Source organism: Phoca vitulina, unplaced genomic scaffold (assembly GCF_004348235.1).
Source record: "Phoca vitulina isolate PV1807 unplaced genomic scaffold, GSC_HSeal_1.0 scaffold9, whole genome shotgun sequence".
NCBI lineage: Eukaryota > Metazoa > Chordata > Mammalia > Carnivora > Phocidae > Phoca > Phoca vitulina.
In genome coordinates, this window is record NW_022589712.1 from 7,764,807 (window position 1) to 7,792,687 (window position 27,881).

Here is a 27,881-nt window from a genome sequence, read left to right on the forward strand (position 1 = left end):
TGTCATTGTATCACAGATACCTATATACTTGAATATATATATTTTCATATATCATCTAATATATATCACTTAAGCTGTACTGACACCTGGATCTTGAGCATGAGTGGTCAGCAGTGGTAGGAGTTGCCAGGACTTGAAGAGCAAAAGCAGGAAGTATACAGATGCTGATAGGCAAAATAGACTGGTAGATGGACAAAGACCAGCATTTCTGCCATAAACATTTATAAAATGTAGGGGATAAAACTTTTTTCACATGATGGACAACAGGTATCACAGGACTGAGAACTTTTAAAAGGGGAAATAAATTATTAGTAGTAAATTAGTAATTGGGCTTACCAAGACAGCTGGGGTTTTGTAGGCTGGGTAATAATAAGAAAGGATCTGTGCAGAGAAGGAGCTCAAAGAATAGACACAGCTCTCCTTAAATCTTTGGCTGAATATAAAAGTGCACATGCACAGGGAGAGATTCCACAAAGTTCACAGAACAAAGAACAACTACTGAGGAAAGAACAACTGAGAGTGATGAGATAAACGGGGATTACAGAACCCACACAACATTGAGAGATTCTGTGTTCAGAGATTTGAGATTCTGACAGAGAGACCTCATGGGACACCATAAGCATTCAGTAGCAATTCTAGAAAAGTCACACTTTAGGAGTAGAATTAATGTATTCTTAAAATAAGGGCAATTCTAGAAACACCCCAGCAAAGCTTAAAAGCAATCCTAAAAGGATCAGAATAATCTGTAAGTAAATTAACTGTTTGCCACACATAAACTCAACTGTCTTTAGAGAAAAACAACAAAATCCAGTCACTCAGTCATGTGGCATCTACAATGTTTGGCACAAATTTAAAAATTACCAGACATCCAAAATCATTAAACGTGATCCAGAGCCAGGGGAAAAACCAGTCAATGATAGAAATGATGGAATTAGCAGACAGAAATTTTAAAAAATATTATAATTATGTTCAAGGATTTAAAGGAAAATATGAATATATAAGAGGAAAATTGGATGTTCTGAAGAGAAAAGAAAGCTATAAAAGAGCCAAATGGAAAAGACAGGACTTAAAAATATATATCTTAAATGAAAAATTCATTGTATGGCCTTACCATCAGGTTGGGCATGAAAGAAGAAAGGGTTAACTTGAAAATAATGCAGTATAAGCTATAAAACCTGCAGCACAATGTCAAAACAAAGACTGAAAGAGAATAAACAGAACCTCAAGGATCTCTAGAAAAATATCAAGAGGTCTAACATATGTTTAAATCAAGTCCCAGGAGAGGAAAAAGATATTGAAACAAAAAAATACTTGAAGCAATGATGGCTGAAATTTTTCCAAAGATGAAGAAGATTATAAACTTATAGTTTCAAGAAGTTCAATGAACCGTAAGTAGAATTTTAAAATTTTATCAAATTTTATCGAATATTTAAGGAGAAATAATACTGATCCTTTATAATCTCTTACAGAAAATAGAGGAGGAGGGAACACTTCTCAACTCAGTTTGTGAGGCCCAAAAAACTGAGATACAAAAAGTAAACAAGAATATTGCAAGAAACTACTGAACATTTTCTGTTGTGAACATAGACAAAAAGACTTAACAAAAATTAATAAATTGAATGCAGGGTTGGTTTAACATTTACCAACAATCAACATAATACAACATGTTAACAGAATAAAAGTGATAAATCATATGATTATAACAATAGATATAGAAAAACTTTAGACAAAATTTAACACTCATCCATGATTTCAAAAAGTCTTAGCAAACTAAGAATAGAAGGGAACCTCCTCAATTTGCTCAAGGACATCTACAAAAATCTTCCAGCTAATATATTAATGAGGAAAGATTAATGCTTTCTCTATAAGATTGGGAACACGAAAAAGAAATAAAGAGCCTAAAGTTTAGAAAGGAATCAGTACATCTGTCTTTATTCACAGAAAACTAGATTAGTAGATATAGAATCCTAAGGACAAATAAGTGAATTTTGCAAAATCAAAAGATACAAAAGTATATACAATGTCAATATACAAAACTCTATTGTATTTCTATATACCAGAAATAACCAGTTGGAAAAGAAAAAATTTTAAAACAATATCCCTGACAATGGTATCAAAACCAAAATATTTAATGATAAATTTAACAAAGTGTGTACAAGAACTATATGCTACATACTACAAAATGTTGTTGAGAGAAATTTAAAAGATCTAAATAAAGATATACTGTTTATGGATTTAAGAGTCAATATTAATTCTTACCAAATTGGATTTTGGATTCAACCTACATTCAAGCAAAATTCCTGCAGCTTTTTTCCCCCCTTTTTTTGGAAAAAGAGACAAAATCTATATGCAAAGGACCTAGAATCACCAAACAATCTATACAAATCTAAACAATCTATAGAAGAATACCCAAGTTGGAGGACTTACCCACCCTGATTTAAAGACTTACTATAAAAGTACAGTGTTCAAGACCACAGTGGTACTGGCAGAAAGATACACAAATAGAGAAAGCAGTCATTGGGGGTATAGTCATACAATGGAATACTATTCAGCAATAAAAGGGAACAAGCTACTGACACTCTCAAATAGCACAGATGAAGCTCAAAAGTCACACTAAGGAAAGAAGCCAGGCCCAGAAGAGTATACACTGAGTCCATTTATACGATGTTCTAGAAGAGGAAATCTAGTTTCTGGTGAGAGAAATCAGTAGTATTTGCTCCCAGGGGGGCAGCAGAGATTGAGTGGTGACCCTGGGGAGCTTTCTCGGCGGGGGATGGAAATGTCCTGTATCAGGATAGGGGTGTGGGTCATACACGTGTATGTAGTAATCAAAACTCCTCAAACTACCTTTAAGATCATGCATTTCACACTATGTCAAGGATAGCTCAATTCTAAAAAAAAAAAGCAGGACTTCATTTCTTTTCTTTTTTTTTTAAACTTTTTACATGTTTATTGTTTTTTTTTAATTTTTTAATTTAAGTTCAATTAATTAACATGTAATGTATTACTGGTTTCAGAGGTAGAGGTCAGTGATTCATCAGTCTTATATAACACCAAGTGCTCTTTCCATCACGTGCCCTCCTTAATGTCCATCACCCAGTTATCCCACCCCCCAACCCACCTCCCCTCCTGCAACCCTCAGTTTGTTTCCTATGATTAAGTTTGTCTCCCTCTCTGATTTCAAAAGATAGGCCTTTTGACACATCCAGTTGCTTGGAGACCCGCTGAAGGGCTTTCTCGAATTGTGGGCCAGGCTCTGAGTCAGCCCCCTGCCTGTGGTATCCGCAGACATAGTGCTGGATTCCCATAATACATAGTATCTTTCAGATTTTCTCAGACAGCCACAGGTCATGGGTCTAAACTATAAAGAGGAATGCAAGGCTGAGAAGTCCAAAAGACTGGGGCAGCTTTTAGGGGAGGCCTGGGGACTGAATTGCTCAGTGTCCCCAGGCTCCTCACCTGCTGTGCCTCTTTCCCAATTGTTCCTAACTCTCCCATAAGCCCTCAGCGCCCTTCGTGCACCCACACATCTCCTGTCACTCCTTCTTTAGTGTCATCTGCATCCCTCCATCCTACATGGTTGCAGCGGGTGTGGTATGAGGGAAGGCTGGGGTCCCCGTGACCTCTCTCCCCTGCCCCCGCATTTCCCCAGAAGGCATCCTTTAGAAACACATCCTGCCTGGGAGCTAGTTTTCCAGGCAAGCTTCCGTAAGTCTTTCAAAGCCCAAACCCACTTGATCTACCTGATGGGATACTTAGAGTATTTTCATGCTAAGTGCACAGCATTTTAGCAACATTGTGGGTCAGTGGATGGAGGGGACTGGCCTGAGAGTGTCGTCACAATGTCACTCCTCCTCAGGGAAATAAATCTGAGTTCTAACTTACACAGCTCTACGTATTCTTACAGAGAGAGAGAGAGAGTTGTACGTGCATAGGAAAAAAAATCTAAAACGTGCACTTTAAATTCAATATTGGCTATCCCTGGGGAATGTAGTCCCATTCCCAGGAAAAGGGAGACATTCAGGTACTTTTATTTACACATTTTTATATCATCTCAGTTTTTATATGGAGCACATATTACTTTTGATTTTTTAAATAATATTAGAATCTATGTTTTAAATGTACCCAGTTGTTTAGAAGCTGAGAGCCATCTGTGCTTGTCACATTATCATAATAGTTCATACCTGTGGTGTCTTTAATGGAAATATTTCAAAGTCACTTATTAGTACTCTGTTACAACAAAAAGTGGAGGGTGCAGAAGTGCCCCGGAAGATTCTCCACCTCTCATGACCTGTGTTGTGGAATTTACAGCGGCTTGACCATGAACTACTGCAGAAATCCAGACGGTGACAAGAGCCCTTGGTGTTACACCACGGACCCGTCTGTCCGCTGGGAGTTCTGTAACTTGGAAAAATGCTTAGCCACAGAAGAGAGCGGGACCAACTCCCCGACTGTGCCCCAAGTTGCGAGTGGAGAGGACCCTTCCGAACCAGGTGGGAAGTCCGTGGCCAGACCTCTCCGTACGCGGGCGTCAGGATGATACGAGGCGGACCACCTTGCAGAGGCAGAGCGCGTTCTTGCCGCGGGCACTGAGCGCTGGCCGAGGGTCTGCCATGTGGGCGCAAGCCTCAGGGAGCCCTCGGGGCAGCCAGAGCTGCTATTGCTCGTGTCACATGGGTGGCCTGTGGTTTTAGGACTTGAAAACTAGTTGGTTCTGAGCGATGGATAAAATTTGAGCCTGAGTGGATCGAGGGGTTGATGTTGGCAGCGCTGGCCAGGATGGGACCTGCTAGGACACCAAATCCTTGCTCCCTCCATGGAGAAATAGAAATGATGGATTTGGTTTTGAATAGACTGAATTAGGAGTGCTAGCAGGACAATCAAGTGAGGCTCCCCAACACAAACCTGGAAGGGTGGATACGAAGCTTGCAGGGTCACCGGGGCTCAGCGCAGGGATGTGGTTGTCATCTGAGGTGGGAGGCAAGACCCTTCTGCGCTTCCCTGGCCATCGGAGTGCAGCTCTGAGTGCTTAGCACCTGCTTCTGGGCTTGTCTCCTGCCCCTTGCCCCACCCTGCAACCCCAGCCCTGGCATGAGAGCTCAGGGTCCATGACTTGTCTGGCCACTTTCAGGTAATTCAAGATCCTCCAGAAGGTAATGATTTAAACAAGAACTTGGTTTCAAGTTGAGAGCCCTCTCCATCCTGAGGTGGGCTTGGCTCCCCCGCAAAGCTGGAGAACCTCACCTACTCTTCCCTTGAACAGGCTGAGCACATCTCTCTTTCCTCTTTCTTGGTGAGACTGTGGGCTCTGTGCCCATCTGGATCTCCCTCCTAGATAAGACTTGAGACGACCTGCCGTGGTTCCCCCCTGTGCCTGCCTCCCATTTGGTGCATGGGTAACTCCCCTACCCCAGTCCTGGCAAACTTTGGGGTTGCAGGCTGCCCAGCACAGCCCCCTTCCTTGGCAGAGACGCTAGGTGGCCCAGCTTTTACATTTTGGATTTTCCAAATGGCCGTCAGAGCACTGGTGCCCTGGGTCCCCCTATGGGACACTCACCACGTTCTCTGAGGGGTCTTGTGGAAGCCCCCTGTCCCTAGGCTGGGGCAAGAGATGAGCTTGGAGAAGGGGCCCAAGTCGTCTCTTTATGAACCTCTTCACCCCAAAGGGTGGGAACTCACAGCACAGCTCCAGACAAAATAGTATCTTTTATAAAAATCCTGTTCAATTTACATTCTTTTTTTCCCCCATCCTGGTTGAGAATGAGGTGTTCGAGGGTCTTCTGACAGTTCACAGTTGCATCTGTTTGATGCGAATCCTCCAGGGGCTCTGTCTTACCACTCAGCTTGTTATAGAATTGACTATCTTCGTGTCCTGGCCAACATTTCCATGCCAACATCTTGGCTTGTGATTATTTCCCAGGCAACAGCGTTTCCAGTAACTTGTTAAAATAGGCAGTGTTTGCTGTAATTGTCAACATTCCAGTGCTCTGAGGATGTGACCACAGAAACTGTCATATTGGAGAGTCCTCGCGGGGCTGCCTATATTCCCTAGCGTCCTGGATCTGTGCAGGGACACGTAACCACCCATTTCTTCTTCCTCTTACAGACTGCATGTTTGGGAATGGCAAAGGGTACCGGGGCAAGAAGGCAACCACTGTTTTGGGCGTCCCATGCCAGGAATGGACTGCCCAGGAGCCCCACAGACACAGTATCTTCACTCCACAGACAAATCCACGGGCAGGTCTGGAAAGAAACGTAAGCCACTTTGATTTGAGCTCTATTTTGCCTTTTGCTGACCAATCTTCGCAAACAGAATTGACCCTGTGTTACGGCAAGTCAGCCCGGACTGGTCCTTGGTGGTGGCAGAGGGCATTGTGAGAGATCTCGGGAACAAGCCTCCCTGTAACCAGCATCCACATGGCGACTCCGGTGTCCAAGCAGACCTCCGTGCCTGTGACCACTGTCCTCGGGCTCCTCATTTCGTTTGTGTTTGGGATGTTTCCTGCTTGCTTTTAGTACTGTGTGCTGTTTCTAGTTTCTAGTGTTTGTCTTCTACGTTCTGGTGGTCAAGGATGAACTTCATGACCTTTTAGTCAAATCTTTCCAGAAAAAAAAAATGTGGTTAGGCCATGAGGACTCCACGCAGTAGGGTTTCCTGTAGTCTCACAGACTGTGGGATGGTTTACTTTGGAGGTACATATAGGAAAGGAAAAGGAAGACATTGCCTTCCTATGGCTTGACCCGTGAAACGTGCACAGTTCTTGGGAACAATTTCTGAACCAAGAGCAAACAGGTGTCATCGGGTAGTAGATCGCTGACGTGAACCAGGGACAAGATGAGTCAGCCAAGTCCCATGGTCCTCTCTAGCTTGCTCTCTCAGAGGTCCCCTGACACAGGCTGCTGGAGGGGAGGCCCCTTTATGGCGTCTCTACCTCAGGACTCCTCAGGTCCCCTCCTTCCAGGGGAGTCACTCACAGCTTCTTTGAAGAAGCTGAGTCAAAACTTTATAGCACCCTAGGATGTGCCAAAGGAATAACTTTGCCCCCTGCCACAAAAAACTAGGAGCACGACCTTCCATCTTCCAAGGACAGCAGTGACGTGTGTCAGAACACCTTCTCTGCCCTTCTCTGTCCCACTCTGCCTGGTCCCCAACACACCTGTCCTTTTTTTTTTTTTTTTTTTAGTACTGCCGTAATCCTGATGGTGATGTCAACGGTCCTTGGTGCTACACGACGAATCCAAGAAAACTTTTTGACTACTGTGATATCCCTCAGTGTAGTAAGTTGCTTTCCTTTTTGTAAGGAGATGGCTTCTCAGATAAATGCAGTGCCACCTCCCAGATACGGATTTGCAAAAGGAGGGCTTGAAGCTGAGCACTTCAAGTGGGCTGCCCTCTCTTCATCATGGGCCTCTTGAATCTGTCCTTCTGGTGGCCCTATTTGTTAGGGAGTTCCCCTTCCCTGACACCTTAAATAAAGTAAATACACAATCCTCCAAAAGAGCAAACAGGTGATCCCATCAGCCTCAGAATGCTCTCACCGAACTCTCCCGCTTGGGATGCCTGAAAAACAAATTTTAAATCTGGTCCCCAGATAGGAAGCTCTCCCTTTCAGCAGCTGAGAAGTAAAAAAAATATACAAGCACCATGAAACAGCTAAGCATATAATGTACACTGTAAAGCTATAAATTGTCATCCTGAGAATTCAATGAGAAGGAACGTAGATTTTTACTAAGCCCCAAATCTCCTTTATCCTAAGATTACTATTCATTACCCATACCTTAGCCACATAATTTAGAGAAAAACGTGTCTGGGTTCTTTCCTCATTTCCGTGAGATTTTCTAGGGAGCAAGAAGCTTGGATCAGGGAAAGGGGAAAAGTTTGGAATAACAAATCCATGGGTAGGTCTGGAGAACAATGTGAGCCGCTTCGATTTGGACCCTGTATTACTTTCTGCTGACCTGTCTTTGCAAACAGAATTTGTCTTGGTTCCAGAAAACCAGGCTGGGCTTCACCTTTGCATGGCTTGATTGCAGGTGCTTGCATCTGCCATGTACAGGGGCTAGAGCTGGAGGGGGAGAAGCTCCAGCTGCCAAGGCAGCGAAGACAAGCATGCAGAGGTGGTTGGGGAGGAGTTTGGGGTATGGGGTAGAGCACGGGAGCCACTTTGCTGGGGTTTGCGCCTAAGCCACCCCTGGGTAAAGCAGCAGGGAGGAAGGGGAGGCCAGGGTGATGGGCAAGGTTCCACTTGGGCTCCTTGTCTGGATTTAGGGTGAGTTTACAGCTGAATCTTTCTCGCGTGGCTGTTTTCTCTGTTCTGTAGACACTCTCTTGGTGGCCCCTTCATCTGAAAGGCCCTGAATGGGGTGAGTGCCTTCCCTTCAGCTGGTCACTCCCGATCCTCAGCTCTGCCCCTTCTGGAGCACCTTGCTGCCTCGTCTGGGCCAGGTTCTCCATGTTGGACAGGCTGCCTATGGGCCAGGTTCTCCATGTTGGACAGGCTGCCTATGGGCCAGGTTCTCCATGTTGGACAGGCTGCCTACTTGACAGGATTGCCTTTAAGTTGTCCTATCAGCCTGACATTCCTGCCATGGGCACCACAGCTGGGATAATGCTCCTCGATTCCCAGGGAGGAGAAGTACAGTAACTTTCCAGGTGCAGCCCTTGGCCACCAACAGATGCTCTAGCCTTCTAGAGGCTGGAGCTGTTTGGGCATTAGTGGGTGGTACCAAAGATGGGGCACGACCCCTATTGTCTAGGTGGAAAGGTAGGAGGTAGATAGAGCATACGGGCAAGTGAATGTCAGTCATCCCCAGGGTGTTGGATTAGTCTTGGGAAGCTCCTGGAAGTCCTGTCCAGAAGCTGGCTGAGAGAGGTTCAGGACAATTAGCTCTGTTCCATACGATCACACACACACACACACACACACACGTGTACGTAATGCACACACAGAGCTTCACATTAAAAAACTACCCACAGTGCCTTGCAACGGGGATGACAACTATGATTTTCAGTAAACTTTATGTGGTTCAGAGGGTGATGATGATGACAAAGAAGATGAGGATGATGATGAAGATGAAGATGGGAACCTAGAATCTACCACATCAAGTCAGAATAATAATTGGTGTCAGTCAGGTCCTCTCAGCAAAGCTCTCACTCTACCACCCAACTCCACCAATCTACTTAACCCCCCCCCCCATAATACAGAAGTCCTTAGACTTTCCTGAAAGGAGAAGGTTCTCTGTTGTCTACTGTCACTTCCGAAACTTAGAAAAAAATATCCCCAAAGATGCTTATGATCTCGTGATTTAGTTTGGGCTTTGAAAGGTCAAAACTTCAGAGCTTTGGCCATGACCCACTGATTTTTCTTGAGTTGTGTGACAGAATTGCTTTCCCTTCTTGAAATGTCACTCTTGTTTCCACTTCGTGCCACAGCGTCCCGTTCATTCGATTGTGGGAAGCCCAAGGTGGAACCAAAGAAATGTCCTGGAAGGGTTGTCGGCGGGTGTGTGGCCAAACCCCATTCCTGGCCCTGGCAAATCAGTCTGAGAACAAGGTGATGGTATTTCCAGAAACAATTAGTTCCATTCTTCTGTGTAAGCCCCAAAAAGCCTTTCTATGTTCACACTCGATCCACGCAACTCGGGGATCTGTACCAGCCTTTATCATCTTCTTAGGAAGAAGGAAAACTGCAAAAATTTTAAAAATTCTGTTTTCCTAGGTTCTCTACTTTGAAAATGGCCCGAATTGGAATATTTTCCTTGATCTGGGCAGCTATTGTCAAAATGTGCAGATGTAGCGATTTACACCATGTTCCAATATTGCTGGAAAAGTATTGAAGATGCCCGGAGGGTCTTATAGATGTTGATTGTCTCTTTGTAGGACAAAGGGATTGGGATATTTTTGGAAATGTGGGATGTTGGGGGAGGCATGGACAAAATTATCTAGAGTCTTTCACCAATAAAGATTCTTTTTTTTTTTTTTACACTTTCTTGTATTATTGAATTTAATCAGAGGGTGCTCACCGATTCCCAAGCACCTTGCCTTCTGTGTAGGATGATAGTTCAGGATCACCATAATTTAAGAGTGATGGGTTCTGATACTATGGGACCCAGAAAGTTTGGGTGATTGTTTCAGTGGCATGGGCTTCTAATAGGTCCAGTTTTCCCGGGTGTCTCATATAAAGCACATGTGTGAAACAGGCTAATCTGTTTTTCGTGTTGCTTCGTCACCTCATTTCCACACCAGGGCCCACGTGCACACTCAGTTCTCGCTCTCAATTGCCTTCCTTCCCTATGCATGTGAGATTCTATTGATAAACTTGACTTCAGTATATTTCATTCTTTTGTTGAGTTGGCTTTTCCTTTCTTTGCCTTTTCATTTATGAACCCCTTGCTCTACAAACCTTCACCTTTCACATATTTCAAATTCTTTCTTTCCCAAACTGTGTTGTGCTCCATCTCCTGACCAATTATTTCCATGCCTGCTGTCATTATGGTGGGCTTTGTTCGGAGTGGCTCACACCAAGAGGGTAAAATGAGCAGACTCCAAGGAATCACAGCTGTTTAGGGTCACATTTGGCTCCCTGAAGAATGACTTGTTGAGCCTTGTAGAGATCTTGTCATAAAGAAATAAGAGGCCTCAAGGGGATGATCTTTGGCTGGTCACTTTTGTTGGAGTCCAAGGCCAACAAGTCCAAACCGTTGACGTGGGCTTCCTGTTGCTGCCACGTGGCTTTGCTCTCCTGTGGACAGGCTGTGCCTGAGCCTCCCCCCACCATCTGAAGTGTGGTGAGGATGAGACCTGGAAAATCCACTACTGAAGCCCAACTCAAAGTTCTGGCCATACTGATGATGGGCTGGTAGGCTTTTCCTTTGGGAACATCAACATGATCACAATCGAGTGAACTCTTCTTTCTGGCTTTCTGTAGAACATATCATCAGGTTTGAACTAAAATTCTGGCATGTTTTCCTTCTAGATTTAGAAAGCACTTCTGTGGAGGGACTTTAATATCCCCAGAGTGGGTGCTGACAGCTGCCCACTGCCTGGAGAGGTATGTCTGGGGGACAATGGGGATGAGAACTTGTCGTAGAGTCCCTGCCTCCCTCCCCCTCTCCTTTCTCACTCCCCCTCCCTACTCCCTTCCCCCTCCCCTCCCTCCCCTCCTTCACCTCCCCTCCCTTTCCCTCCCCTTCCCCTCCCCTCCCCTCCCCTCCCCTTCCCTTCCCTTCCCTCCCCTTCCCTCCATGGCAGTGACACTAGGGACCAGGGAGCAGATGTGAAGGCTGAGGCAGAATTGCCAAGCCCATTGGATGAGGGAGGAGGGGAGTGTTTCTAGAGAGAAACAAAGAAGGAAGACCCGGTTCAGGTGGGTTTGTAGGCCTGGGTCAATGGCAGGAAGACCCACTCATTGTGACATGCATTGGTTCTCCTGAGATGGGTGTCTGTCCTCATACTGACTCCATTATTGATTTCATTCTTCCTCTGTGGTTAACCCAAAAGCACCCCAAGAGCATTCCTTCATGGCCAGATTTAGGTTAACAGTGAACTTTGTTTCTTGCCACTCAGAGGTCACTGGTTGTGGGTAGCCAAGGAGGGAGAAGACGCCATGTTTATGACTCAGAAGGGCACTTGATGAAGGTGCTGGCACATTATTTTGCTCTTAATGTCACTGTCTTTCCTAGATCCGCAAACCCTACAGCATATAAGGTCATCCTGGGTGCACACCAAGAATCCATTCTTGGATCAGATGTTCAGGAAATAGAAGCGTCCAAGCTGTTCTTGGAGCCCACACGTGCAGACATTGCCTTGATAAAGCTGAGCAGGTACTAGCTCACCCATGGTCTTTACCCTGAGATCAGTGAAGACATTTGTTTATGTCTGGATTTCATGAGCGTAACAGGGTTGTGGGGGAGAAAAAATGTGGGGGGGCACACCGTCTAGGACATGGAAGGCACAAGGGCTTTGGGGAACAGAGAAAATCTGGGCTCAGCCCCATTCTGCCACACTGGCTGTGCTCTGGAAAAAAGGCATCAGGATTCAGTTTCTTCGTGTGGAAAAAGAATAAACTGAAGCATGAAGTACATGGTTACTTCCGAACTCTCGCTTAATGTTCGCCAGTCAGCAAATATACATTCATAATCAGAGAATTCTTCAATGCTTCCAGGTTGACAGTTCTCCTCTCAAGATGATAATATGTTTGGGGGAAATCAAATGAAATGATGTATTTCAAAGCACTTAAAAAGCTCCAGTATAAACACACATGGACACATACACACACAACTCACAAATGCAAATTCTTCTTCCCATCCTTGGTTTTATTTTCCCCGTTGAAATAGAATTTTATTAAGCCTGACAAAATGATAAATTTGCTTTTGTTACTTAAAGTTAGTGATATTTGGAAACAGGTCTCAATAGAGAAAGCTAAATGAACAGCTATTTTGAGAACGGTCACATTTGGGCGAGTCAACAAGGCGCAGAGAACACAGGCGCCATGTTGGGTGGTTTCCAGATGGTGGTGAGATGACGACGACGACGACCGTGGTGAGGGCGGGCCAGGCCAGCGCAAGGGAAAAAGTTGTTTTCTGCATTGCACTGTGTCAGCCAAGCAATGAAATGCCAGCTCAGAGGATTCTGGGGCTCTGGGCAGGTGGCATCTTGTTGTGAACGACCAGAGGATGGATGGCCGAAGTGCCCTCGTGGGGCAGGCACATGTAACTTTGGATGGTTTTCTTTCAGCCCGGCCATCATCACCTCAAAGGTGATCCCAGCTTGTCTGCCATCCCCAAATTATGTGGTTGCTGACCGGACATTGTGCTACATCACTGGCTGGGGAGAAACCCAAGGTGAGAGAAATCCCGAAATCCCCACAGGAACAGGTTTAGACCTCTAGTTTCCATGAGAACATGTCCATTTGTGCAAATGTCTACTGGTGAGTGAGGTCCACCTTTCCTGATTTTGGCTGGGTTCCTGCCTCAGTCTCCATAATCTGTCGTTAAGGGACATGGGTGAGGGACGGGGTAGTGTTTCTCTGAGTCTCCTGGCCCATAAATTCAACGTTAATATCACATCCCCAGGTCAGTAGGGTTTTGAAGCAAGCCTACGAATTGAGGCTGTTCAATTATTTTCCATGTGAAGTTAGCCAAACCGAGCTCCCAAACACAGTGTAGAACAACAACAAAAATTACAGCAAAGCTGGTCTCCCCAAATACCCACAATCCTGTTGTATGTGTGGAGAGTCTGTTGGTGGTGGGATGGACTGACAGCTAGGGGAGAGGAAGAAAGGTCCTGGCCCTGGAATGGTATTTGGTATTGGTTGCTGGGGTGTGCATGAGAGGGGAGACGTTTATGCAGGGTCCTCTATCAGCACCCCATACTACATTTTGGGGACTCCGTCTTCTCTTTGTGGTAGGCCCTGAGAGTAATTACACCCATCAGACTCAGGCCTCGAAACATTGTGAGGATGTCTTCGATCTCTGCCTCGCTTTCTCAGAAGTGTTGGTGAGGGCACAGAAGGGGAGTCAGGAGCCCTGCAAAGTAGATCTGGCTCTGCCACTCGCTGGGCAAACTGGACAAGTCCCCTTACTTCCTTGTGCACTTGGCCTGGAAGAACCTCATCTGTAAAACCTGGGTTTTCAAATTGTGCTTTGCACGTTATTCTTTTGCATTTGCTTTCATTTCAAGACAGGTTTTGTGGTTTTTTTTAAAAAAAGTTAAAAACTACTGGTCTAAATCACTTCAAATTTGTCTTCCTTCTTTCTGCACTTTTCCTACATTTGTAAAACCTCACCTCCTGAATTTTGCACGTCCTCCCACTTTCCATACTTTGGGGTCTGTGAGCATCGAGAAGGAAAGGGAAACGTCACAAATGACGCTGTCACAATGGGTGTGACAGGCCTTTCCAGCGTTTTGCATTTAAAAAAATTTAAACACTGCAAACCCACAGACCCGCAAACCCCTATGACTTCGATGTGTTTGTTCCCGTTTTGCAAATGAGGAATCCGAGGCTGCAAGGAGGGCAGGGCCGTGTCCTGGGAAGCGCAAGCACACAGCCCTTGTGTAGCTGGACCTTGAACCCGGGCGGCCTGACCCCTCAAAGCCCATCTGCTGTTTCTTCTGTTCCACTCACCACCCACACTTTCCTAACTGCCGACCTGTGCTAGGCTCCCCCATCGACCCTGGCCTCACCCTCGCGGCCACGGGGAGAAAAGCCCATTCTCAGTACATTCACTGAACCAGGAGAGTCCCAAAACAGAAGTCAGTCCTGTTTATAGATTTTCTTATGTCAATAATCACATCAGATCAGTGTTCTTAGCTTCTCAGTGTGAGGTCAAAACTCACCAGTTCTCCCCTTTGGTCTCCAGACTTTCCTTGACTTTGATATTTCCAAGCAAGGTAAGCGTTCAGGCCCAGGGGCTCATTCAGGTTAGCCCCTCGTCAGCAATCGCGGGGTGCTCTCGAAGCTCCTGCTTCCTTCTCCCCACAGGCCCTGAAATCAGGGCTTCCTCCCTAGGGGTCACCTTCAGCCTGCCGGCCCTCAGAGGTGCCATCTTGACTGTGGCCACAAGATGGCAGCACTTCTGCACAGACCACATCACTTTCCAGTCCACCAGTGGTGGATTTTGTCACCAGCATCAGGATGTATCTTGCTCAGAAAGCAGATTCAAGAGCAAGACACTTGGATACATTAACTCTCAGCAAAAGATTCTGAGAAGGCTCGTCCCTCCACACATCTACTCAACTCAGGTAATGCGCCCCCTACCCAATGCTTCCTCAGGCGCTTCCTCCACGGCAGCCCTGCCCAGCCAGGGCTGGGACAAGCCTCTCCTTCCCAAATGCTGGTCCTCTTACGTGGCTCCTGTCAACTCTGGATCCAGTGCCAAGCTTCCCAAACTCAAGATGGTTATCCAAACGTATTCAAAGTCTTTGGAGAAGGAATAGCACCTCATCCCTTGGCTGTTCCGTGCTAGCAAAGGTTTTTTTTTTTTTTTGCAGAACGCGTTAACGTTGGGCTTGCAAAATTGGAAAATTGATTATTTGTGAAAACACGGAGACATGCCCGGGAGTTTCTATCTGGGAAAGCAGCGTTTCCTCTGGCTATTTTGCAAGTGTCCCACTTTGATTTACCAAAGTGGAAAAAAGAAAAAAGCAGTTTTTCACAAAAGAAGAAATACCACAAGTAAAACAAGCACAGGGGATAATGTTTACTCTTCCTAATTGGAAAAGAAATGCAAATTAGGAAATGAACGAGGACAATTTCCAACTATTAGCAAGTATTTTAAAAATAGTAAATACTCAGAAGTATGGGGTGAAGTGGCCTTTTATTTTCCTAGTGAAATTTTACGCAGTCATCCCCTTTTAGGAAATAATTTGGCAATGTTAACTGAGAGCCATAAACATGTCTACATAATTTCTGGGAACTCAGAGCTAAGAAAATATTAAGGAATATAAATAAAATGCATGAACAAAGAAGTGGAAAGTTGGAGGCTACTATAGGAGCCCGGGAGCAGGGGAGTGAAGAATTGGAGCAATGACATCACAGACCCAAGTTCAAATCCCAGCTCCTCCACCAACTGGCTGGGTAATCTTGGGCAAACTGCACGGCCCCCCTCCCAGCCTCCGCTACCTTCTTGGTGAGACAGGAATGACAGAAGCGCCTGTTTCATGGGACTATTGCAAGGGTTAAATGAGATACACCACCTCACGAGCCTGTGCCTGAAAAGGCTAATTCCAGTACATGACAGCTATTCTTCATTTTTATATTGTGGTCAAGTATCTATATAACGTAAAATTTGCTATTTTAATTGTTTTGAAGAGTATGACTCAGTGGCATTTAGTATAGTCACAGTGTTCTGCAACCACCACCCCTGTTTGCAGAACACTTTCCTGACCTTAAAAGGAAACCCCCACCCCTGAAGCAGTCACTCCCCATTAAAATACTAATTATGAAGACTGCAGCGTTCTAAGAAAGCCCTTATTATATAATGTTGTGTGAAAACAATCAAGGTATAAAATCGTGCAATATGATGTAAGTAGAATAAAAAAGCATCTAAAAGAAACTGAAAGTGAATAGATGTTATAGTAACACTTGTATTTCTCAGTCTCTCTTTACATATTGAAAAATATTTCTTTTTTTAAAAAGATTTTATTTATTTGACAGAGAGAGCGAGAGAGCACAAGCAGGGGGAACAGCAGAGGGAGAGGAAGAAGCAGGCCCCCACTGAGCAGGGAGCCCGACAACGGGGCTCGATCCCAGGACCCCGGGATCATGACCTGAGCTGAAGACAGACGCTTAACCATCTGAGCCACCCAGGCGCCCCCCAAAATATTTCTTTATAGTTAAAAAAAGAAACAAAGATAACAACATGTACCCCCAAACACCGTCAAGAAACCCAGATTATTAAATCCAGGTCTTGGGAACATGAACTCTTATATAATATCTATACCCTCAAGGGTTAAAAGGAAAAGCATTCCAGTCGTATCAGGAACTGACCTCTTGCTTTATACAACCTCACGGACAAACAAGAGATCTGTCACCGCGCTGTGTTGTTCTTGCGGGCATGTTTGGGATCCAGTATAACCATTTCTTTGATCTCTTTAAACACAGGCACCTTCGGCGCAGGTCTCCTCAAGGAAGCCCAGCTGCCTGTGATCGAGAACAAGGTGTGCAATCGCTATGAGTATCTGAATGGAAGAGTCAAGTCGACAGAGCTGTGTGCTGGGAATTTGGCTGGAGGCGCCGACAGTTGTCAGGTAAGAACCGAGTCAATCTTCGGTCTTGGCCCCTTAGATATTTCAGCCCCCAAACAGCAAATTCCGGAAGGCTTTGTCAGCTGCAGGCCGCCTTCCAAATGCTCCCCAGAAAGATTTTAGGTCTGTCCCTGCATTCAGGTTGAGATCACGGAAGGGGATTGCTTGGGCCCTGAGTTCCAGATCGGTGGTGAGGGAGGGGTTAACGTACCATCACTGCCACAGGCCACCCATCCTCTGGGGGGCATGCTGCTGGAGGGGGCCCAGGGGTGGCCTCTCTAGCAGGGAAGCCAGGGAGCGTGTGAGCCGAAGACCAGCTGCACCCCCTTTGCAATTGCTTTTGGGGTCTCCTCTGCCTAAGAGAAGCCCCAAGGCAGGAAGGGATGAGTACAGCATTCACAAGGGAGTTTTTCCCCAGGAACACTAAATGGTGTGGTTTTGATAAATATACTTTGTTAAGTACTGAATACAGCAGATATTCAAATGATCTATTAATAAGTTCCTTTCTAATTGGAATAGAATGTTCAAATACTGGGAAAACTTACATTTGGATAATAGAAGGATGATACCCCATAATAAAAGGATGGTGGTTTAATCCTCACATGGTTTTTTTCTTTTTCCCTCTCTCTGTATAGGGTGACAGTGGAGGGCCTCTGGTTTGCTTCGAGAAGGACAAGTACATTTTACAGGGAGTCACTTCTTGGGGTCTTGGCTGTGCCCGCCCCAATAAGCCTGGTGTCTATGTTCGTGTGTCAAAGTTTGTTACTTGGATTGAAGGAATAATGAGAAATAATTAAGCGGATGGGAGACAGAGTGATTCCTCAACATATCTAGAAGCTGGAACACGGGTAGGGAAGTCAGCGTGCTCAGAAATAACTGACAGTAATCAAACTAAGACACTGTACTTACACCATCCACTGATAAACCTCAACGTTTTTTAGTATTATCGTGGATAAATTTTTCCCGTCCGTGGACTGTTGCACTCTGTAATAATAAAGTAACACATCTATAACATTTGTTGAAAATAAACCCTGTCCTTCCTTTGATTTAATTTTTTTTTGAGCTTCATTGTTTTCGTGTTCTTCGTTTATCCTACCAATTTTAAATAGTGTAACTCTCACAGACTTAGGTGATTTCTCTCTTTCTCATAAGGCGTAGTTGCCAAAAAGGACCAAGAAGCCTTTAAGATCATAGAGAAGAGAGCAGGGCAGTCCCAGTAAGTCATTCGTATATTTATCTTATCTGCAAAAGATGGCTTGACATACATCTTTTAAGGTCTTTATTCCTGACACTGAGATGAATGTTTTCAAAGCTGCAGCATGTATGGGTAGTCATGAGAACAAATTCTATTCTTGGGAATGAAATCTGTTACTGACAACTTGACGTTAGCCCAGCACAGGGGATACTGGGCAGAGAGCCGCACGCGTGAAGGGAATGGGCATTGCAAGTGTAACACAAGACCAGTAGGGAGGCTGAATGCTATTCTGGGTCACATCTGAGTCTAGGAATGGTACCAAGAGCCCATGAAGGAACAACGAACATATACTGAAAGTGGACCGCTTAATTTCCATTGCTAATTGGCTGCCCAGATAGGAAATATACACTGTCACATGGGGATAGAGTTTTACAGTGACAACGTTCACAAGGAAGAGAGAGAAGAGACACCGATGTTACTTGACAATTTAAAATTCTTTATTGTTACCAGAACCAAAATATCAACTCAAAGTACAATTCCAAGGTGAGCGTATCAAGGAGGAACAGTCACCTTACAGCAAAGAGAGATGCGAAGAGAGCAAAAATGCATGTGTGCATGAATAAGGGGTGACTGCAGCATTAAGTCCTCAAAGAGCGGTGCTTATTTCATTGAAAAACCAAACATTCATATTCAATTCTGTTGTGCTTTAAGGATTCAAAAGCTTAGCTTACAGTTAGCACACATGGTACATATTGTCACGTGTTCACGTGGAATTTTCTTCTTCGTTGGCAAGATTTCCCTTGGTGCCCATTTTGTCTGTCCACACAAAATAGTTCATTAAAAAATTCTGCATAAGATATATACTGAATCTGAAAATACAACAAATATAACAGATAAAGCAGAACAACAGAAAAATGAGAGCATATTTGCATTTAAACTCCATATTTCAAAAGTCTCAGTAACAAAAAAGAAAGATCAAATCCCTTATTAGTGTCTATGAGATCACTTATAAAGCTTCTGCTAATTCTTTTATGCATGGATATAATTGACCTTCCTTTTAAATTAAAATGTAAGCTTTTTCTCAAGACAAGTTAAAAAGGTCAAGATTGAAAAGGTCAAGATCGAACAGTCCATGTTTTTCACTCTTGACCACATCCTAGAACTGAACTCACAAATATAAGATAAATATCCCTTTAAGATCAAAATTAAGACCCATGAAATCATTATCCATGGGTTTCGTTCAAAAAAGAACTGAGTGTGTGGCTTTAGATGTTCACTAAAGGAGGACCCAAACTATCCCGAATCATCGCAGGCCCAAAACCGACTGACGAAATAATAGAGCCAAATCCTCAAATTGGACAGCGGATTTGTTCCTAATGATGGAATCAATCCTGAACATGCCAGCAAGCCCAGATGCTGCAGCGGCTTACAGAGCTCAAAACGAGAAGAGAAAGGAAAGGCTCGGTATCATGTGGCCCAATTCTGCCTCTTCATGAACAGGATTTCCAGATCTTCATCCTCCCTGCAATCTTCAGAGCCCTCCGGTCAGAGCTTCAGTTCTGCTCAGGTCTGATGAACCCATTTCTGCATCCTGTTCCCAGATGCCCACTTGGCACATCCTACCTCTGTGATGGAGCGAGCAGTCGTGAGAATTTGGGGAAGGCTTCTCTTGTCCCTCTATCACTGAATGGGTGGGAGACACTGCTCCAGCTTCAGAAAAAAACTCAGGGGGAGCTGTCCACACAACAGGCTCTTCGCTAAAGCAGCCACATACTGTGTTCCCAGAAATGTCAATAGCACTCTAAATCCTAATTCATCCCACATTATATAAAAATACTCTGGATAGTTTGAATGTCTTTGTACAGTATGACAAACACTTGGAGCATAACGTAGCTGAAATGGACACACACACGTGTCTGCAAGGCACATCGGTTCCTTGGGAGGGGTCAACCTAAAGAGCTCCTTCCTTTTGTCTTTGGTAGGGGGCCTCAAAGGTGAGAACTGGAAACTTGAGTTTTCTTTTTCCTGCCACATTTATAGGTATATGGACTAACAAAACAAGGAGAAAAGAGAAAGTCCTTATGAAATATTATACAACTAGTTCCAACAGAGTTTTCTTGCTACTACTCACCAATAAAACTGGTTTTCATCAAACACACTCATGCATAACTTCTCATAAAAACCCAATTCAAAGGTAATGAAAATGACTGTCTCCTGGAGTTTTTGTTTGTTTTTACCTGTTCCGGTCCCTAGGCAGGGGTTAAGTAGCATTATAGCATTTAAGTTCTTTATGTGACAGGACGGGATGCCACCCACCCTGACGTGGCCCCCAAACTCGAATACAAACCAAGCAATTGTCTAGGAAGACACAGTCAGCAAAATGTTCCTCTGTTCTGGATGAGGCAGGAACTTACAATGGCATAACGCTCAAGAGGATTTCACACAGTTTTAACACCTTTTATAAATTTCTTAATTTTGATTGACAAAATGGCAAGATCTTAAAGAAAATCTTCCATCTCACTCCAAATTTCAGGTAGCATTGCTCTAGGGTGAAAACTAGGAAGAGCTTTGGGTGAGAAATAAGCCATTACTCCTCACTTGATTTCCAAACAAGCTTAAGAATCTGTTTGGATGACTTCATGGGGCAAATGTCCCCCAGTCCTCTGACCGGCCAGTCCTGTTATAAGTCAGCTGCTGAGACATGAGCTGATAGTTTTATTTTAAATACACTGATAAGTCTTTCTTAGGCAAGTTTTGGGATGATTTAAGCAATCATACTTTTCAAAATAACATCAAGAAACAGTACAATAAAATCCAATGAAATCAGTATATAAGTTTTAAAGGTTTGGTAAAAGACTCATGAGACTCTAAGCAATGGTTGCCTACCTCTGGGGAGGTGATGACACCACATTAAAGGAGAACTTGAAAACATCAAGTAGTATACAGCATAAAAGAAGAAAGGCACACAAACAACCAAGTCACACGTGCCCCCTGGACAGCGTCAATGCCACTCCTGGCATGGAAAAGTTGTGAATCTTTCTCAGCACAAATTTCCTAGTATTTAAAAGAGTGAGGATAAGAATTGTAATTGCCCCAAATCATTTTGAGTATTAAGTGAAAAGACTTATGTGAAACCACCGATCATACAGGCACTTAAAAATTGTCAGCTTCTCCCCTGTTCCCCATCTATGAGTGAACAGTGCCAGGAGGTTATCACATTTCAGTCTTCTTATAAATATTTTTGATGCAAAATTTTTTAATATTTAGGGATCCACATCCTCAATTTCTAGGTCTTTATTTAGACAGCTGATTTTATTTTAAAAATTAGTTGTTATGTTATTTTTTGAATTATGCAGATAATATAAGGCCATGGGTTGTAATTAGAAAATAAATCAAATAATACAAAAGTTACAGAGTGTAAAAGTGATGTCTTCTTCCCCATTCATTTCTAACCTTAAAGGGTCTATATTATAATATTAGATCTTTTGCTACACATTCTCATGCTCATATCCTCTTTTTATTATGAAAATTTTTAAGCAGAGGAAATTAGAAAGAATTTGTGTTGTGTGAATTTTTGTTGATATAATTCTTCATATTTATGTATTGGTTGGATATTAACTTTCCTTGCACACGAGTTAGATGCTCTTCTCTCTCTCTTGTAATCCCTCTCTCTTTCTCTCCTTCCCAATCTTCTATCTACTTTTATCCATCCATCCACCCATCCATCCACCCACCCATCCATTCACCCATCCACCCATCCACTCATCCAGCCACCCATCCACCCATCCATCCACCCACCCACCCACCTACCATCCGTCTATCCATCATCTCTCTCTCTTTTTCCATCCTCCATCTTCCCATCTAGCTACAGAGAGGGGTTGCTATTGTTTTGATTTTTTAATAAATACTATAACACACTGTTCAGCAACTTTTCACTTTGTGATCAATCTTGAAGATCTTACCATGTCATTCCACACAGATATATCTCAATTCTTTTAATCTCTATATAGTAATCCACACCATGAACACCTTAGCATTTTCATAATCAGTTTCTTACTGATGCACATATAAGTTATTTCTACTTTCCTTTAGATTGTTTCTGAGTTTTAGCATCTTACTTAGACATGTTTCCCTCTTCATAACCTCATTTAAAAAATAACACACATTCTTTTATAGTTTTGCTTTTTTTATATTAACCTTTCTTTTGTTTGTTTATTTATTTGAGAGAGAGAGCAGGAGCCAGAGAGCGAGCACGAGCAGAGGGGAGGGGCAGAGGCAGAAGCAGACTCCCCGCCGAGCAGGGAGCCCGATGTGGGGCTCCATCCCAGGACCCTGGGATCATGACCTGAGCTGAGGGCAGATGCTTAACGACTGAGCCACTCAGGCGCCCCTTATATTAGCCTTCTAAATCAAATGTGAATTTTCTCCCTAGGATGTGAGATGGGAATTAATATCATTTCCCCCCTGTGAGTGTTCAATTTTCTCCGTGGTATTTTTTCCTCAGTAGTTTGAAATGCTGCTTTTATTTAAGATGCACTGAAATTCATACAATACCTGTCAAGTTTTTCTACATCATCCACTGTTTCTGGCAAGGCAATACCCTTGGTTTCGGGCAAAAGCATCACGAGCCCACCGCAGACCGATGCCAGGATACCTACGGAATTGGGAACAGCAGTAGAGCCTCAGGAAGGCACAGCCAGCCCCTGTCGCCCCTCCCTGCTCACCCCGGAGCAGTTTGCTCATCCCCCTTAACCAGCCCTCACCAGCAGCAGCCCTCGGGTTACCCTAACCAGCTCTCCAGTTTTCCTCTGCCACTATTTGAAGTGTTTCCTACTTTCCTCAGACGCTGTGCAGCCCCATCACCCCAGTACTCTTGCACACATCCGTTCCTTCACCCCCCAAACAATTATTTAATGGGTGCCTAAGGGCCGACCCCTCACAGAAGACCTCACCTCCCGCCTCTCAGGGAAAATAGCAGCCGCCAGACAGGAATCCCCTCAGCTTCCTTTTACTGACCAAGAGCTTTACTGCATGCTCTCCGTCCCTTTCCTTATTGGGCCATGTCACACGGTCAGACTTGTGGCCACTGCAGCCCACCGGCCATCTCTTGGAGGCTTTCCGGGCTGCTCCGTGTAGCCATGAACCCCCTCACTCCAGTTGGTGGAAGCACTGAACCGGACGCAAGCCTCTCATCGTAGGGACCCTTCTAGCCACCTCACGGGATCCTCCAGTCACCATCCCCGCCTTTGCTGGTCTTTAGAGCCGAAATTCTGGAAACACCATCCTTCCCTATTCTGTCCATTTATGCTGGTGAATGTTTACCAACCAACTGTCCAGAAAATAAAGCCCCGACTTGTAACGTTTGCCGATTTCCATGGTGTAAGGACGCTCGCCGTGGGCATTTCACGCGAGTGCCACGACATGACCGCACGGGGCGCTGGGGAGGGCTGCGCGGTGACACCCTGCATAGAGCATTTCCCCCAGAAGGATACACGAGACAAAAGTAACCTGAAGGACACCCGTAACTGGGAGATGTAAATGGGTTTTGAGCATTTATTACCTCTGTTTTTAATCTATTTGATATATGTGTTTTAATAACGGCCAGGTTAACAACTGGGCTCAAACATCCCTGAAAACGCCACAGCCGGCCTTGGCAGGTGGGTGCCGGCCTTGGCAGGTGGGTGCCGGCCTTGGCAGGTGGGTGCCGGCCAGCTCCAGCACCAGCACTCACCCCTGCGAGTCAGGCCTCACGTCTGCCTGCTCTCTCTCGGATCTGCCCCTGAGCACCTGCCCTGCTCCCTCCAGCTCCAGACCCACTGGCTCTGCTTCTGGGGCCCGGGTCTCCCCCTTTGCCAGCCAGGAATCCCGCCCTCCCACCCGCCTCTGGCTCTAGCAAGCCCACTCACTCATCCCTCTCGCCGGTTTTACTTTAATGTATTTCTCGAATCTCTCCACGCCCAACACTCCGTGTGTCATCGCCCTCACCCCAGCTGCCAGGAGCCCCTCCCTGATGAAACTGGCTCACCACCAGCACTGTCCCCCTGCAACCTGTTTGCAGATCGGACTTCTAAAATGCAAACCTAGCACTGTCGATCCCAGCTTAGAGCTCTTAGCTTCCACTGCTGTTTGGAAAGAGAGCAAACCGCAGGGCAGGGAAGACCCTTCCTGATCTGGCCCATGCCTGCCTCCCAGCTTCACCTCCCTCCCTGCCCCAGCGCACACAGTCTCTGTCCTCTAACTGGCCTTCCCGCTGCCCAGAGCCCCAGCCCACACTCCCCACGTGGGGAATTTCTACTCGTCTCAGATCTCAACTACACATTCTTCCTTCCTCCTTGACTCAGGCAGGTCAGGTGGCTCTGTGCTGTGCTCCCCCCGGCACCTTCTGCTTTCTGGATTAATCACACTGTGATGTGACCGATGGCTCGGAAGTGTGGCTCTCTCCGCAGCCAGACTCTGCAGGAAGGGCCGGCTCTCCCAGCACTCCCTGGAGGCCAGGCCGAGACCTTGAAACATGGCCCCCGGACTGCTTTTGGTCCAACAATGGCACTCTCTTTGCTTTCTCATGCTGGCCACAGAATCAACACTGAGCTTGTTTATCAGATCCCATGAAATAATTTGAAATAATCTTGTACTGAGTTCGGTGGTGTCAAGTGGTTAGAAGCTTTACTATCCCTAGCTAGCACTGTTAGGGATTTTGCATTACTCAGCGTGTATGTCCTCATGGACTCAATATTTTCATTATAATTTAAACTACAGGGCAGTATGTGAAAAACTTCTCTACTGGGAGTAAGGACGCAGAGGTGGAGGAAGAGTATGTGAGAAAGGGGCCCACCTGTGTTCTTCCTTGCTGAGGAGGGTAGAGGCGGGTGTGCGACCCAGGCAGAAAGGTTGGAACAGCACTTGAGAAGCGCTGGATGGAATTATCTTAAGCCCCCTGCCCCTAAGCTATGGTTCTATCCCCTCATGAGGCCCGTGGAGATTGAAGTAGGAAGCAGGGTATGAACCTGAGGGCCAGCACAGAGGTTACTGGGTACTCAGGCAAGGGATTCTGTGTCCTCTCTTCCTTCAGCACAGCATGCTCCCATCAAAGCAAATGAAGATATGATCTCAACAGATACAGAACATTTAAAAATGTAATTAGTTTTTAGGCTTATTTTGAAACAAACTGAAGGTCCAAATTGGTCCCCCGAAAATTATTGGCTCTGTTCCCCAATATCATAAGACTTTTATAGTACTGGGATTTAACTCAGAACCTAAACAAAGAAAGCTAAATTGAACATGACTCATCGGGACACTTTAAAATAAAATAAATTAAAAGCATTTAGTGTTTCACATTTCTTCTCAATCGGATGGGCTACTCAAAACTCAAGTGGTTGTCATTAAAAAATTAAATGATCTCATTAATAGCAAACCGAATAATCACTATAGAGTTCTATCAATACAAAGAATATGGATGAAAGGATTTAGGAATAATGTATAAAACGAGTTCTTACCAAAGATGATAAGAGGTAGTTCTAGCCAAATGGCCGCTAGCCGGAAGAGCAGAAACGGGGCTATGATTCCCCCAAAATCACATAAACCTGAGCAAAGAGAAACTCCAAAGTTTCTGTAGAGTAAAAAAATTGTTTTAAATAAAAAATATTTAACTATATTCAAGATAAGTAAAATATTCAGCTACATAAGTAACAAAGACATTTTAGTAATATTTCCCATTTCTATAGTTTCTACCTCTGAAAACTGCTACGACTCCCATATTCTAAGCAAATCACTTCCATTCTGCCCCATTTCACACCTGGGCAAAGCTGAATCACAGTGAGGACGGTGAGGGGGACATCATCCCACCGGTGGCTCACTCTGCAGCCCACTCCACGATGCTGATGTGGCGCCTCGGCACCCTCACCTGACGGCAAGGTGTGCCCACAAATATTCCCCCAGGAAAGGAGGCCAATTTGCAGCCCATGCGCACTGTTTCACTCTGTCCTGCATTCATCAGCTGCGCACAGCGGCAAGATGTGGAGTGTGGTCAGAACAGAGGCTGTAGCCTTTAAACGGGGTGATGCTGATGAAGACAGTTTTAACCCACATCTAAGCGAGTACTCTAATCAGATTATCTGATCCCACAAAACCACAGCTGTGTATAAAGATACTGGTATGAGAAATACTTCTTTCAAAAAATGCGGAAGGTAGCAATGCAGAAAGCAGCCATAACTCAAAGCACCTCTTCTTTCCTGACTAAATTCAGCCCAGGCTAATATATCACCAAGTTAAGGAAATTATTTCATGGCTTTTACATCAAAACGTTTGGCTGCAGAATTACTTAGGAGAAACCAGACATATAGGTTGGAATTACCGTAATGTTGTTGGGTACAATTCTGAATTTACCAAATAAACAATTTCAAAGGCCATGGTTATCCCTAGTCTTCCCAGGGTCGCAACTGTGGTTCTCAACCAGGGTATTCCTGCGAACACAGAAAATTTGGAAGCAAAGAGTTAGGGGTCTGCTTTCAACAAAATATCACAAAACAACAAAAGGCATTTGCTTAGTGTTCTCCTGGGCCCTAAGTCTTTGCTAATTTTAAGCACGAATGACAGATACCTCCTAATATCGTAGCCAAATTTTAACAGCAACAACCACCAGGATGATAGCTAATATTTAGGGTATTAGTCACCTTTCTGAGCAGGGCTAGAGGATGGGAATACGATTCAAGAACCATTTGTTGAGCAGCCACCAGACTGAAAAGACAGTGTTCCAGGCACTGTTTTCCTAGAGGGCCTGAGTGCACTGGCTGTTTCTCTGGAAGGTGGTCTTCACTTGAGCCCTTGAGAACCATTACCGACGCCTGGTACCCATTTGTCCTCTCTCCGTTCCCTCCCCTAGTGATAGCGCACAGAATAGCTGTTCCTAGCCGACCAGGAGAAATCGACATGAAGCTGATGTTGGTTTCTGGAAGGTAGCAAAGGCTTTGAGGACCAGAACCTTTGGAAGGGGACATCTAAGCCTTGTGTTATCACTAGAGTGTATGTCCCCCATCTTGCTACTTCCCCCAAGAAATCATCCAGAAGGAGCCAGATTCTTAAAGATTAGTTGGTTCCTTCATTTAAAAATGAACTACGTTAGGGCTGCATTGGTTATATGAGGAAATTCTCCTTGCCTCCACAGTGACTAGTGCAAAAAAACAAATGTTCTTCATTAAATATTTTCTTTCTTTTGAGTTTTAAAGGAAGAAGGAGTAAACCATTTTTGTCCTACAAAGTCAGTGCTCTAAATATCTTAAGAGTACAATTTATGCCAGCCTTCCTTAGTGGACATGGGGATGAGGACATATGACTGCATGGGTAAGCACCTATCTGCTCTCCAAAGCTAAGGGCGTTCTGATTTTCGTCTTTGAAAAGGAAACCTTTCCCTGTTATACTCATATTTATTTATGCTCACCCAACACTAAACAATGCTCTTATCTCTGAGAAGAATTATTGCCCCTTCCTGAAAAATGATTTTTTGTTAAAAAAGTAGACATGAATGCGGAGGAGGACAGAAGAGAATCAAGCTCAGTAGATGTATGTGTATTCTCTACAGAAGAGTCAACAAATAAAAAAAGCTAAAACTCACTAAATAATACAATTGCCTAGGAGGGCGAGCACAGAAAAAGATAGTTTAAGATCGTTGCTGGGAGGCTCCAGTTTATTACTACAAAATTACATTTTGCTTGCACACCGGCCGAGGACGTCCTGGCGTACTTGACGTTTTTCCCGGATGAGAACACCTGTAGCTCTCCCATCAACAGTTACATCAGGGGCTGAGGAATATCAGTGTTGCACTGATGTGCCGGGCTGCCATCTGCTCTGGCATGGAAGGTTGTAAACATGTGTTTTATTTAGGCTTTGCCTTTTCATGAAGGCCAGGGAGGGGGACCAGGAAATGCATTCCACCCCAGCCTTCAA

The 27,881-nt window shown here is 44.6% G+C and overlaps 2 protein-coding genes across 3 annotated transcripts in view; one reads left to right on the plus strand and one right to left on the minus strand.

The window, feature by feature from the left end:
• PLG (plasminogen) overlaps positions 1-17,815 on the plus strand; it is a 38,662-nt gene extending 20,847 nt beyond the window's left edge. The window contains exons 11-19 of one of the 2 annotated variants that reach the window (XM_032408277.1): positions 4,312-4,493; positions 6,107-6,255; positions 7,185-7,278; positions 9,434-9,554; positions 10,977-11,051; positions 11,683-11,823; positions 12,737-12,843; positions 16,605-16,750; positions 17,383-17,815. In XM_032408277.1, the coding sequence (XP_032264168.1) occupies positions 4,312-4,493; positions 6,107-6,255; positions 7,185-7,278; positions 9,434-9,554; positions 10,977-11,051; positions 11,683-11,823; positions 12,737-12,843; positions 16,605-16,750; positions 17,383-17,544 (1,177 nt within the window). In that variant the 3' untranslated portion in view covers positions 17,545-17,815. The remainder of the gene's footprint in view (positions 1-4,311; positions 4,494-6,106; positions 6,256-7,184; positions 7,279-9,433; positions 9,555-10,976; positions 11,052-11,682; positions 11,824-12,736; positions 12,844-16,604; positions 16,751-17,382) is intronic. The other variant, XM_032408278.1, reaches the window with a different exon arrangement.
• A 1,961-nt stretch (positions 17,816-19,776) lies between these two features.
• Positions 19,777-27,881, minus strand: part of SLC22A3 (solute carrier family 22 member 3) — an 85,542-nt gene continuing 77,437 nt past the window's right edge. Inside the window, exons 8-11 of the mRNA XM_032408279.1 lie at positions 26,293-26,401; positions 25,436-25,548; positions 22,497-22,596; positions 19,777-19,991 (exon numbers count right to left, since the gene is read on the minus strand). Coding sequence (XP_032264170.1) covers positions 19,931-19,991; positions 22,497-22,596; positions 25,436-25,548; positions 26,293-26,401 — 383 coding nt within the window. The 3' untranslated portion in view covers positions 19,777-19,930. The remainder of the gene's footprint in view (positions 19,992-22,496; positions 22,597-25,435; positions 25,549-26,292; positions 26,402-27,881) is intronic.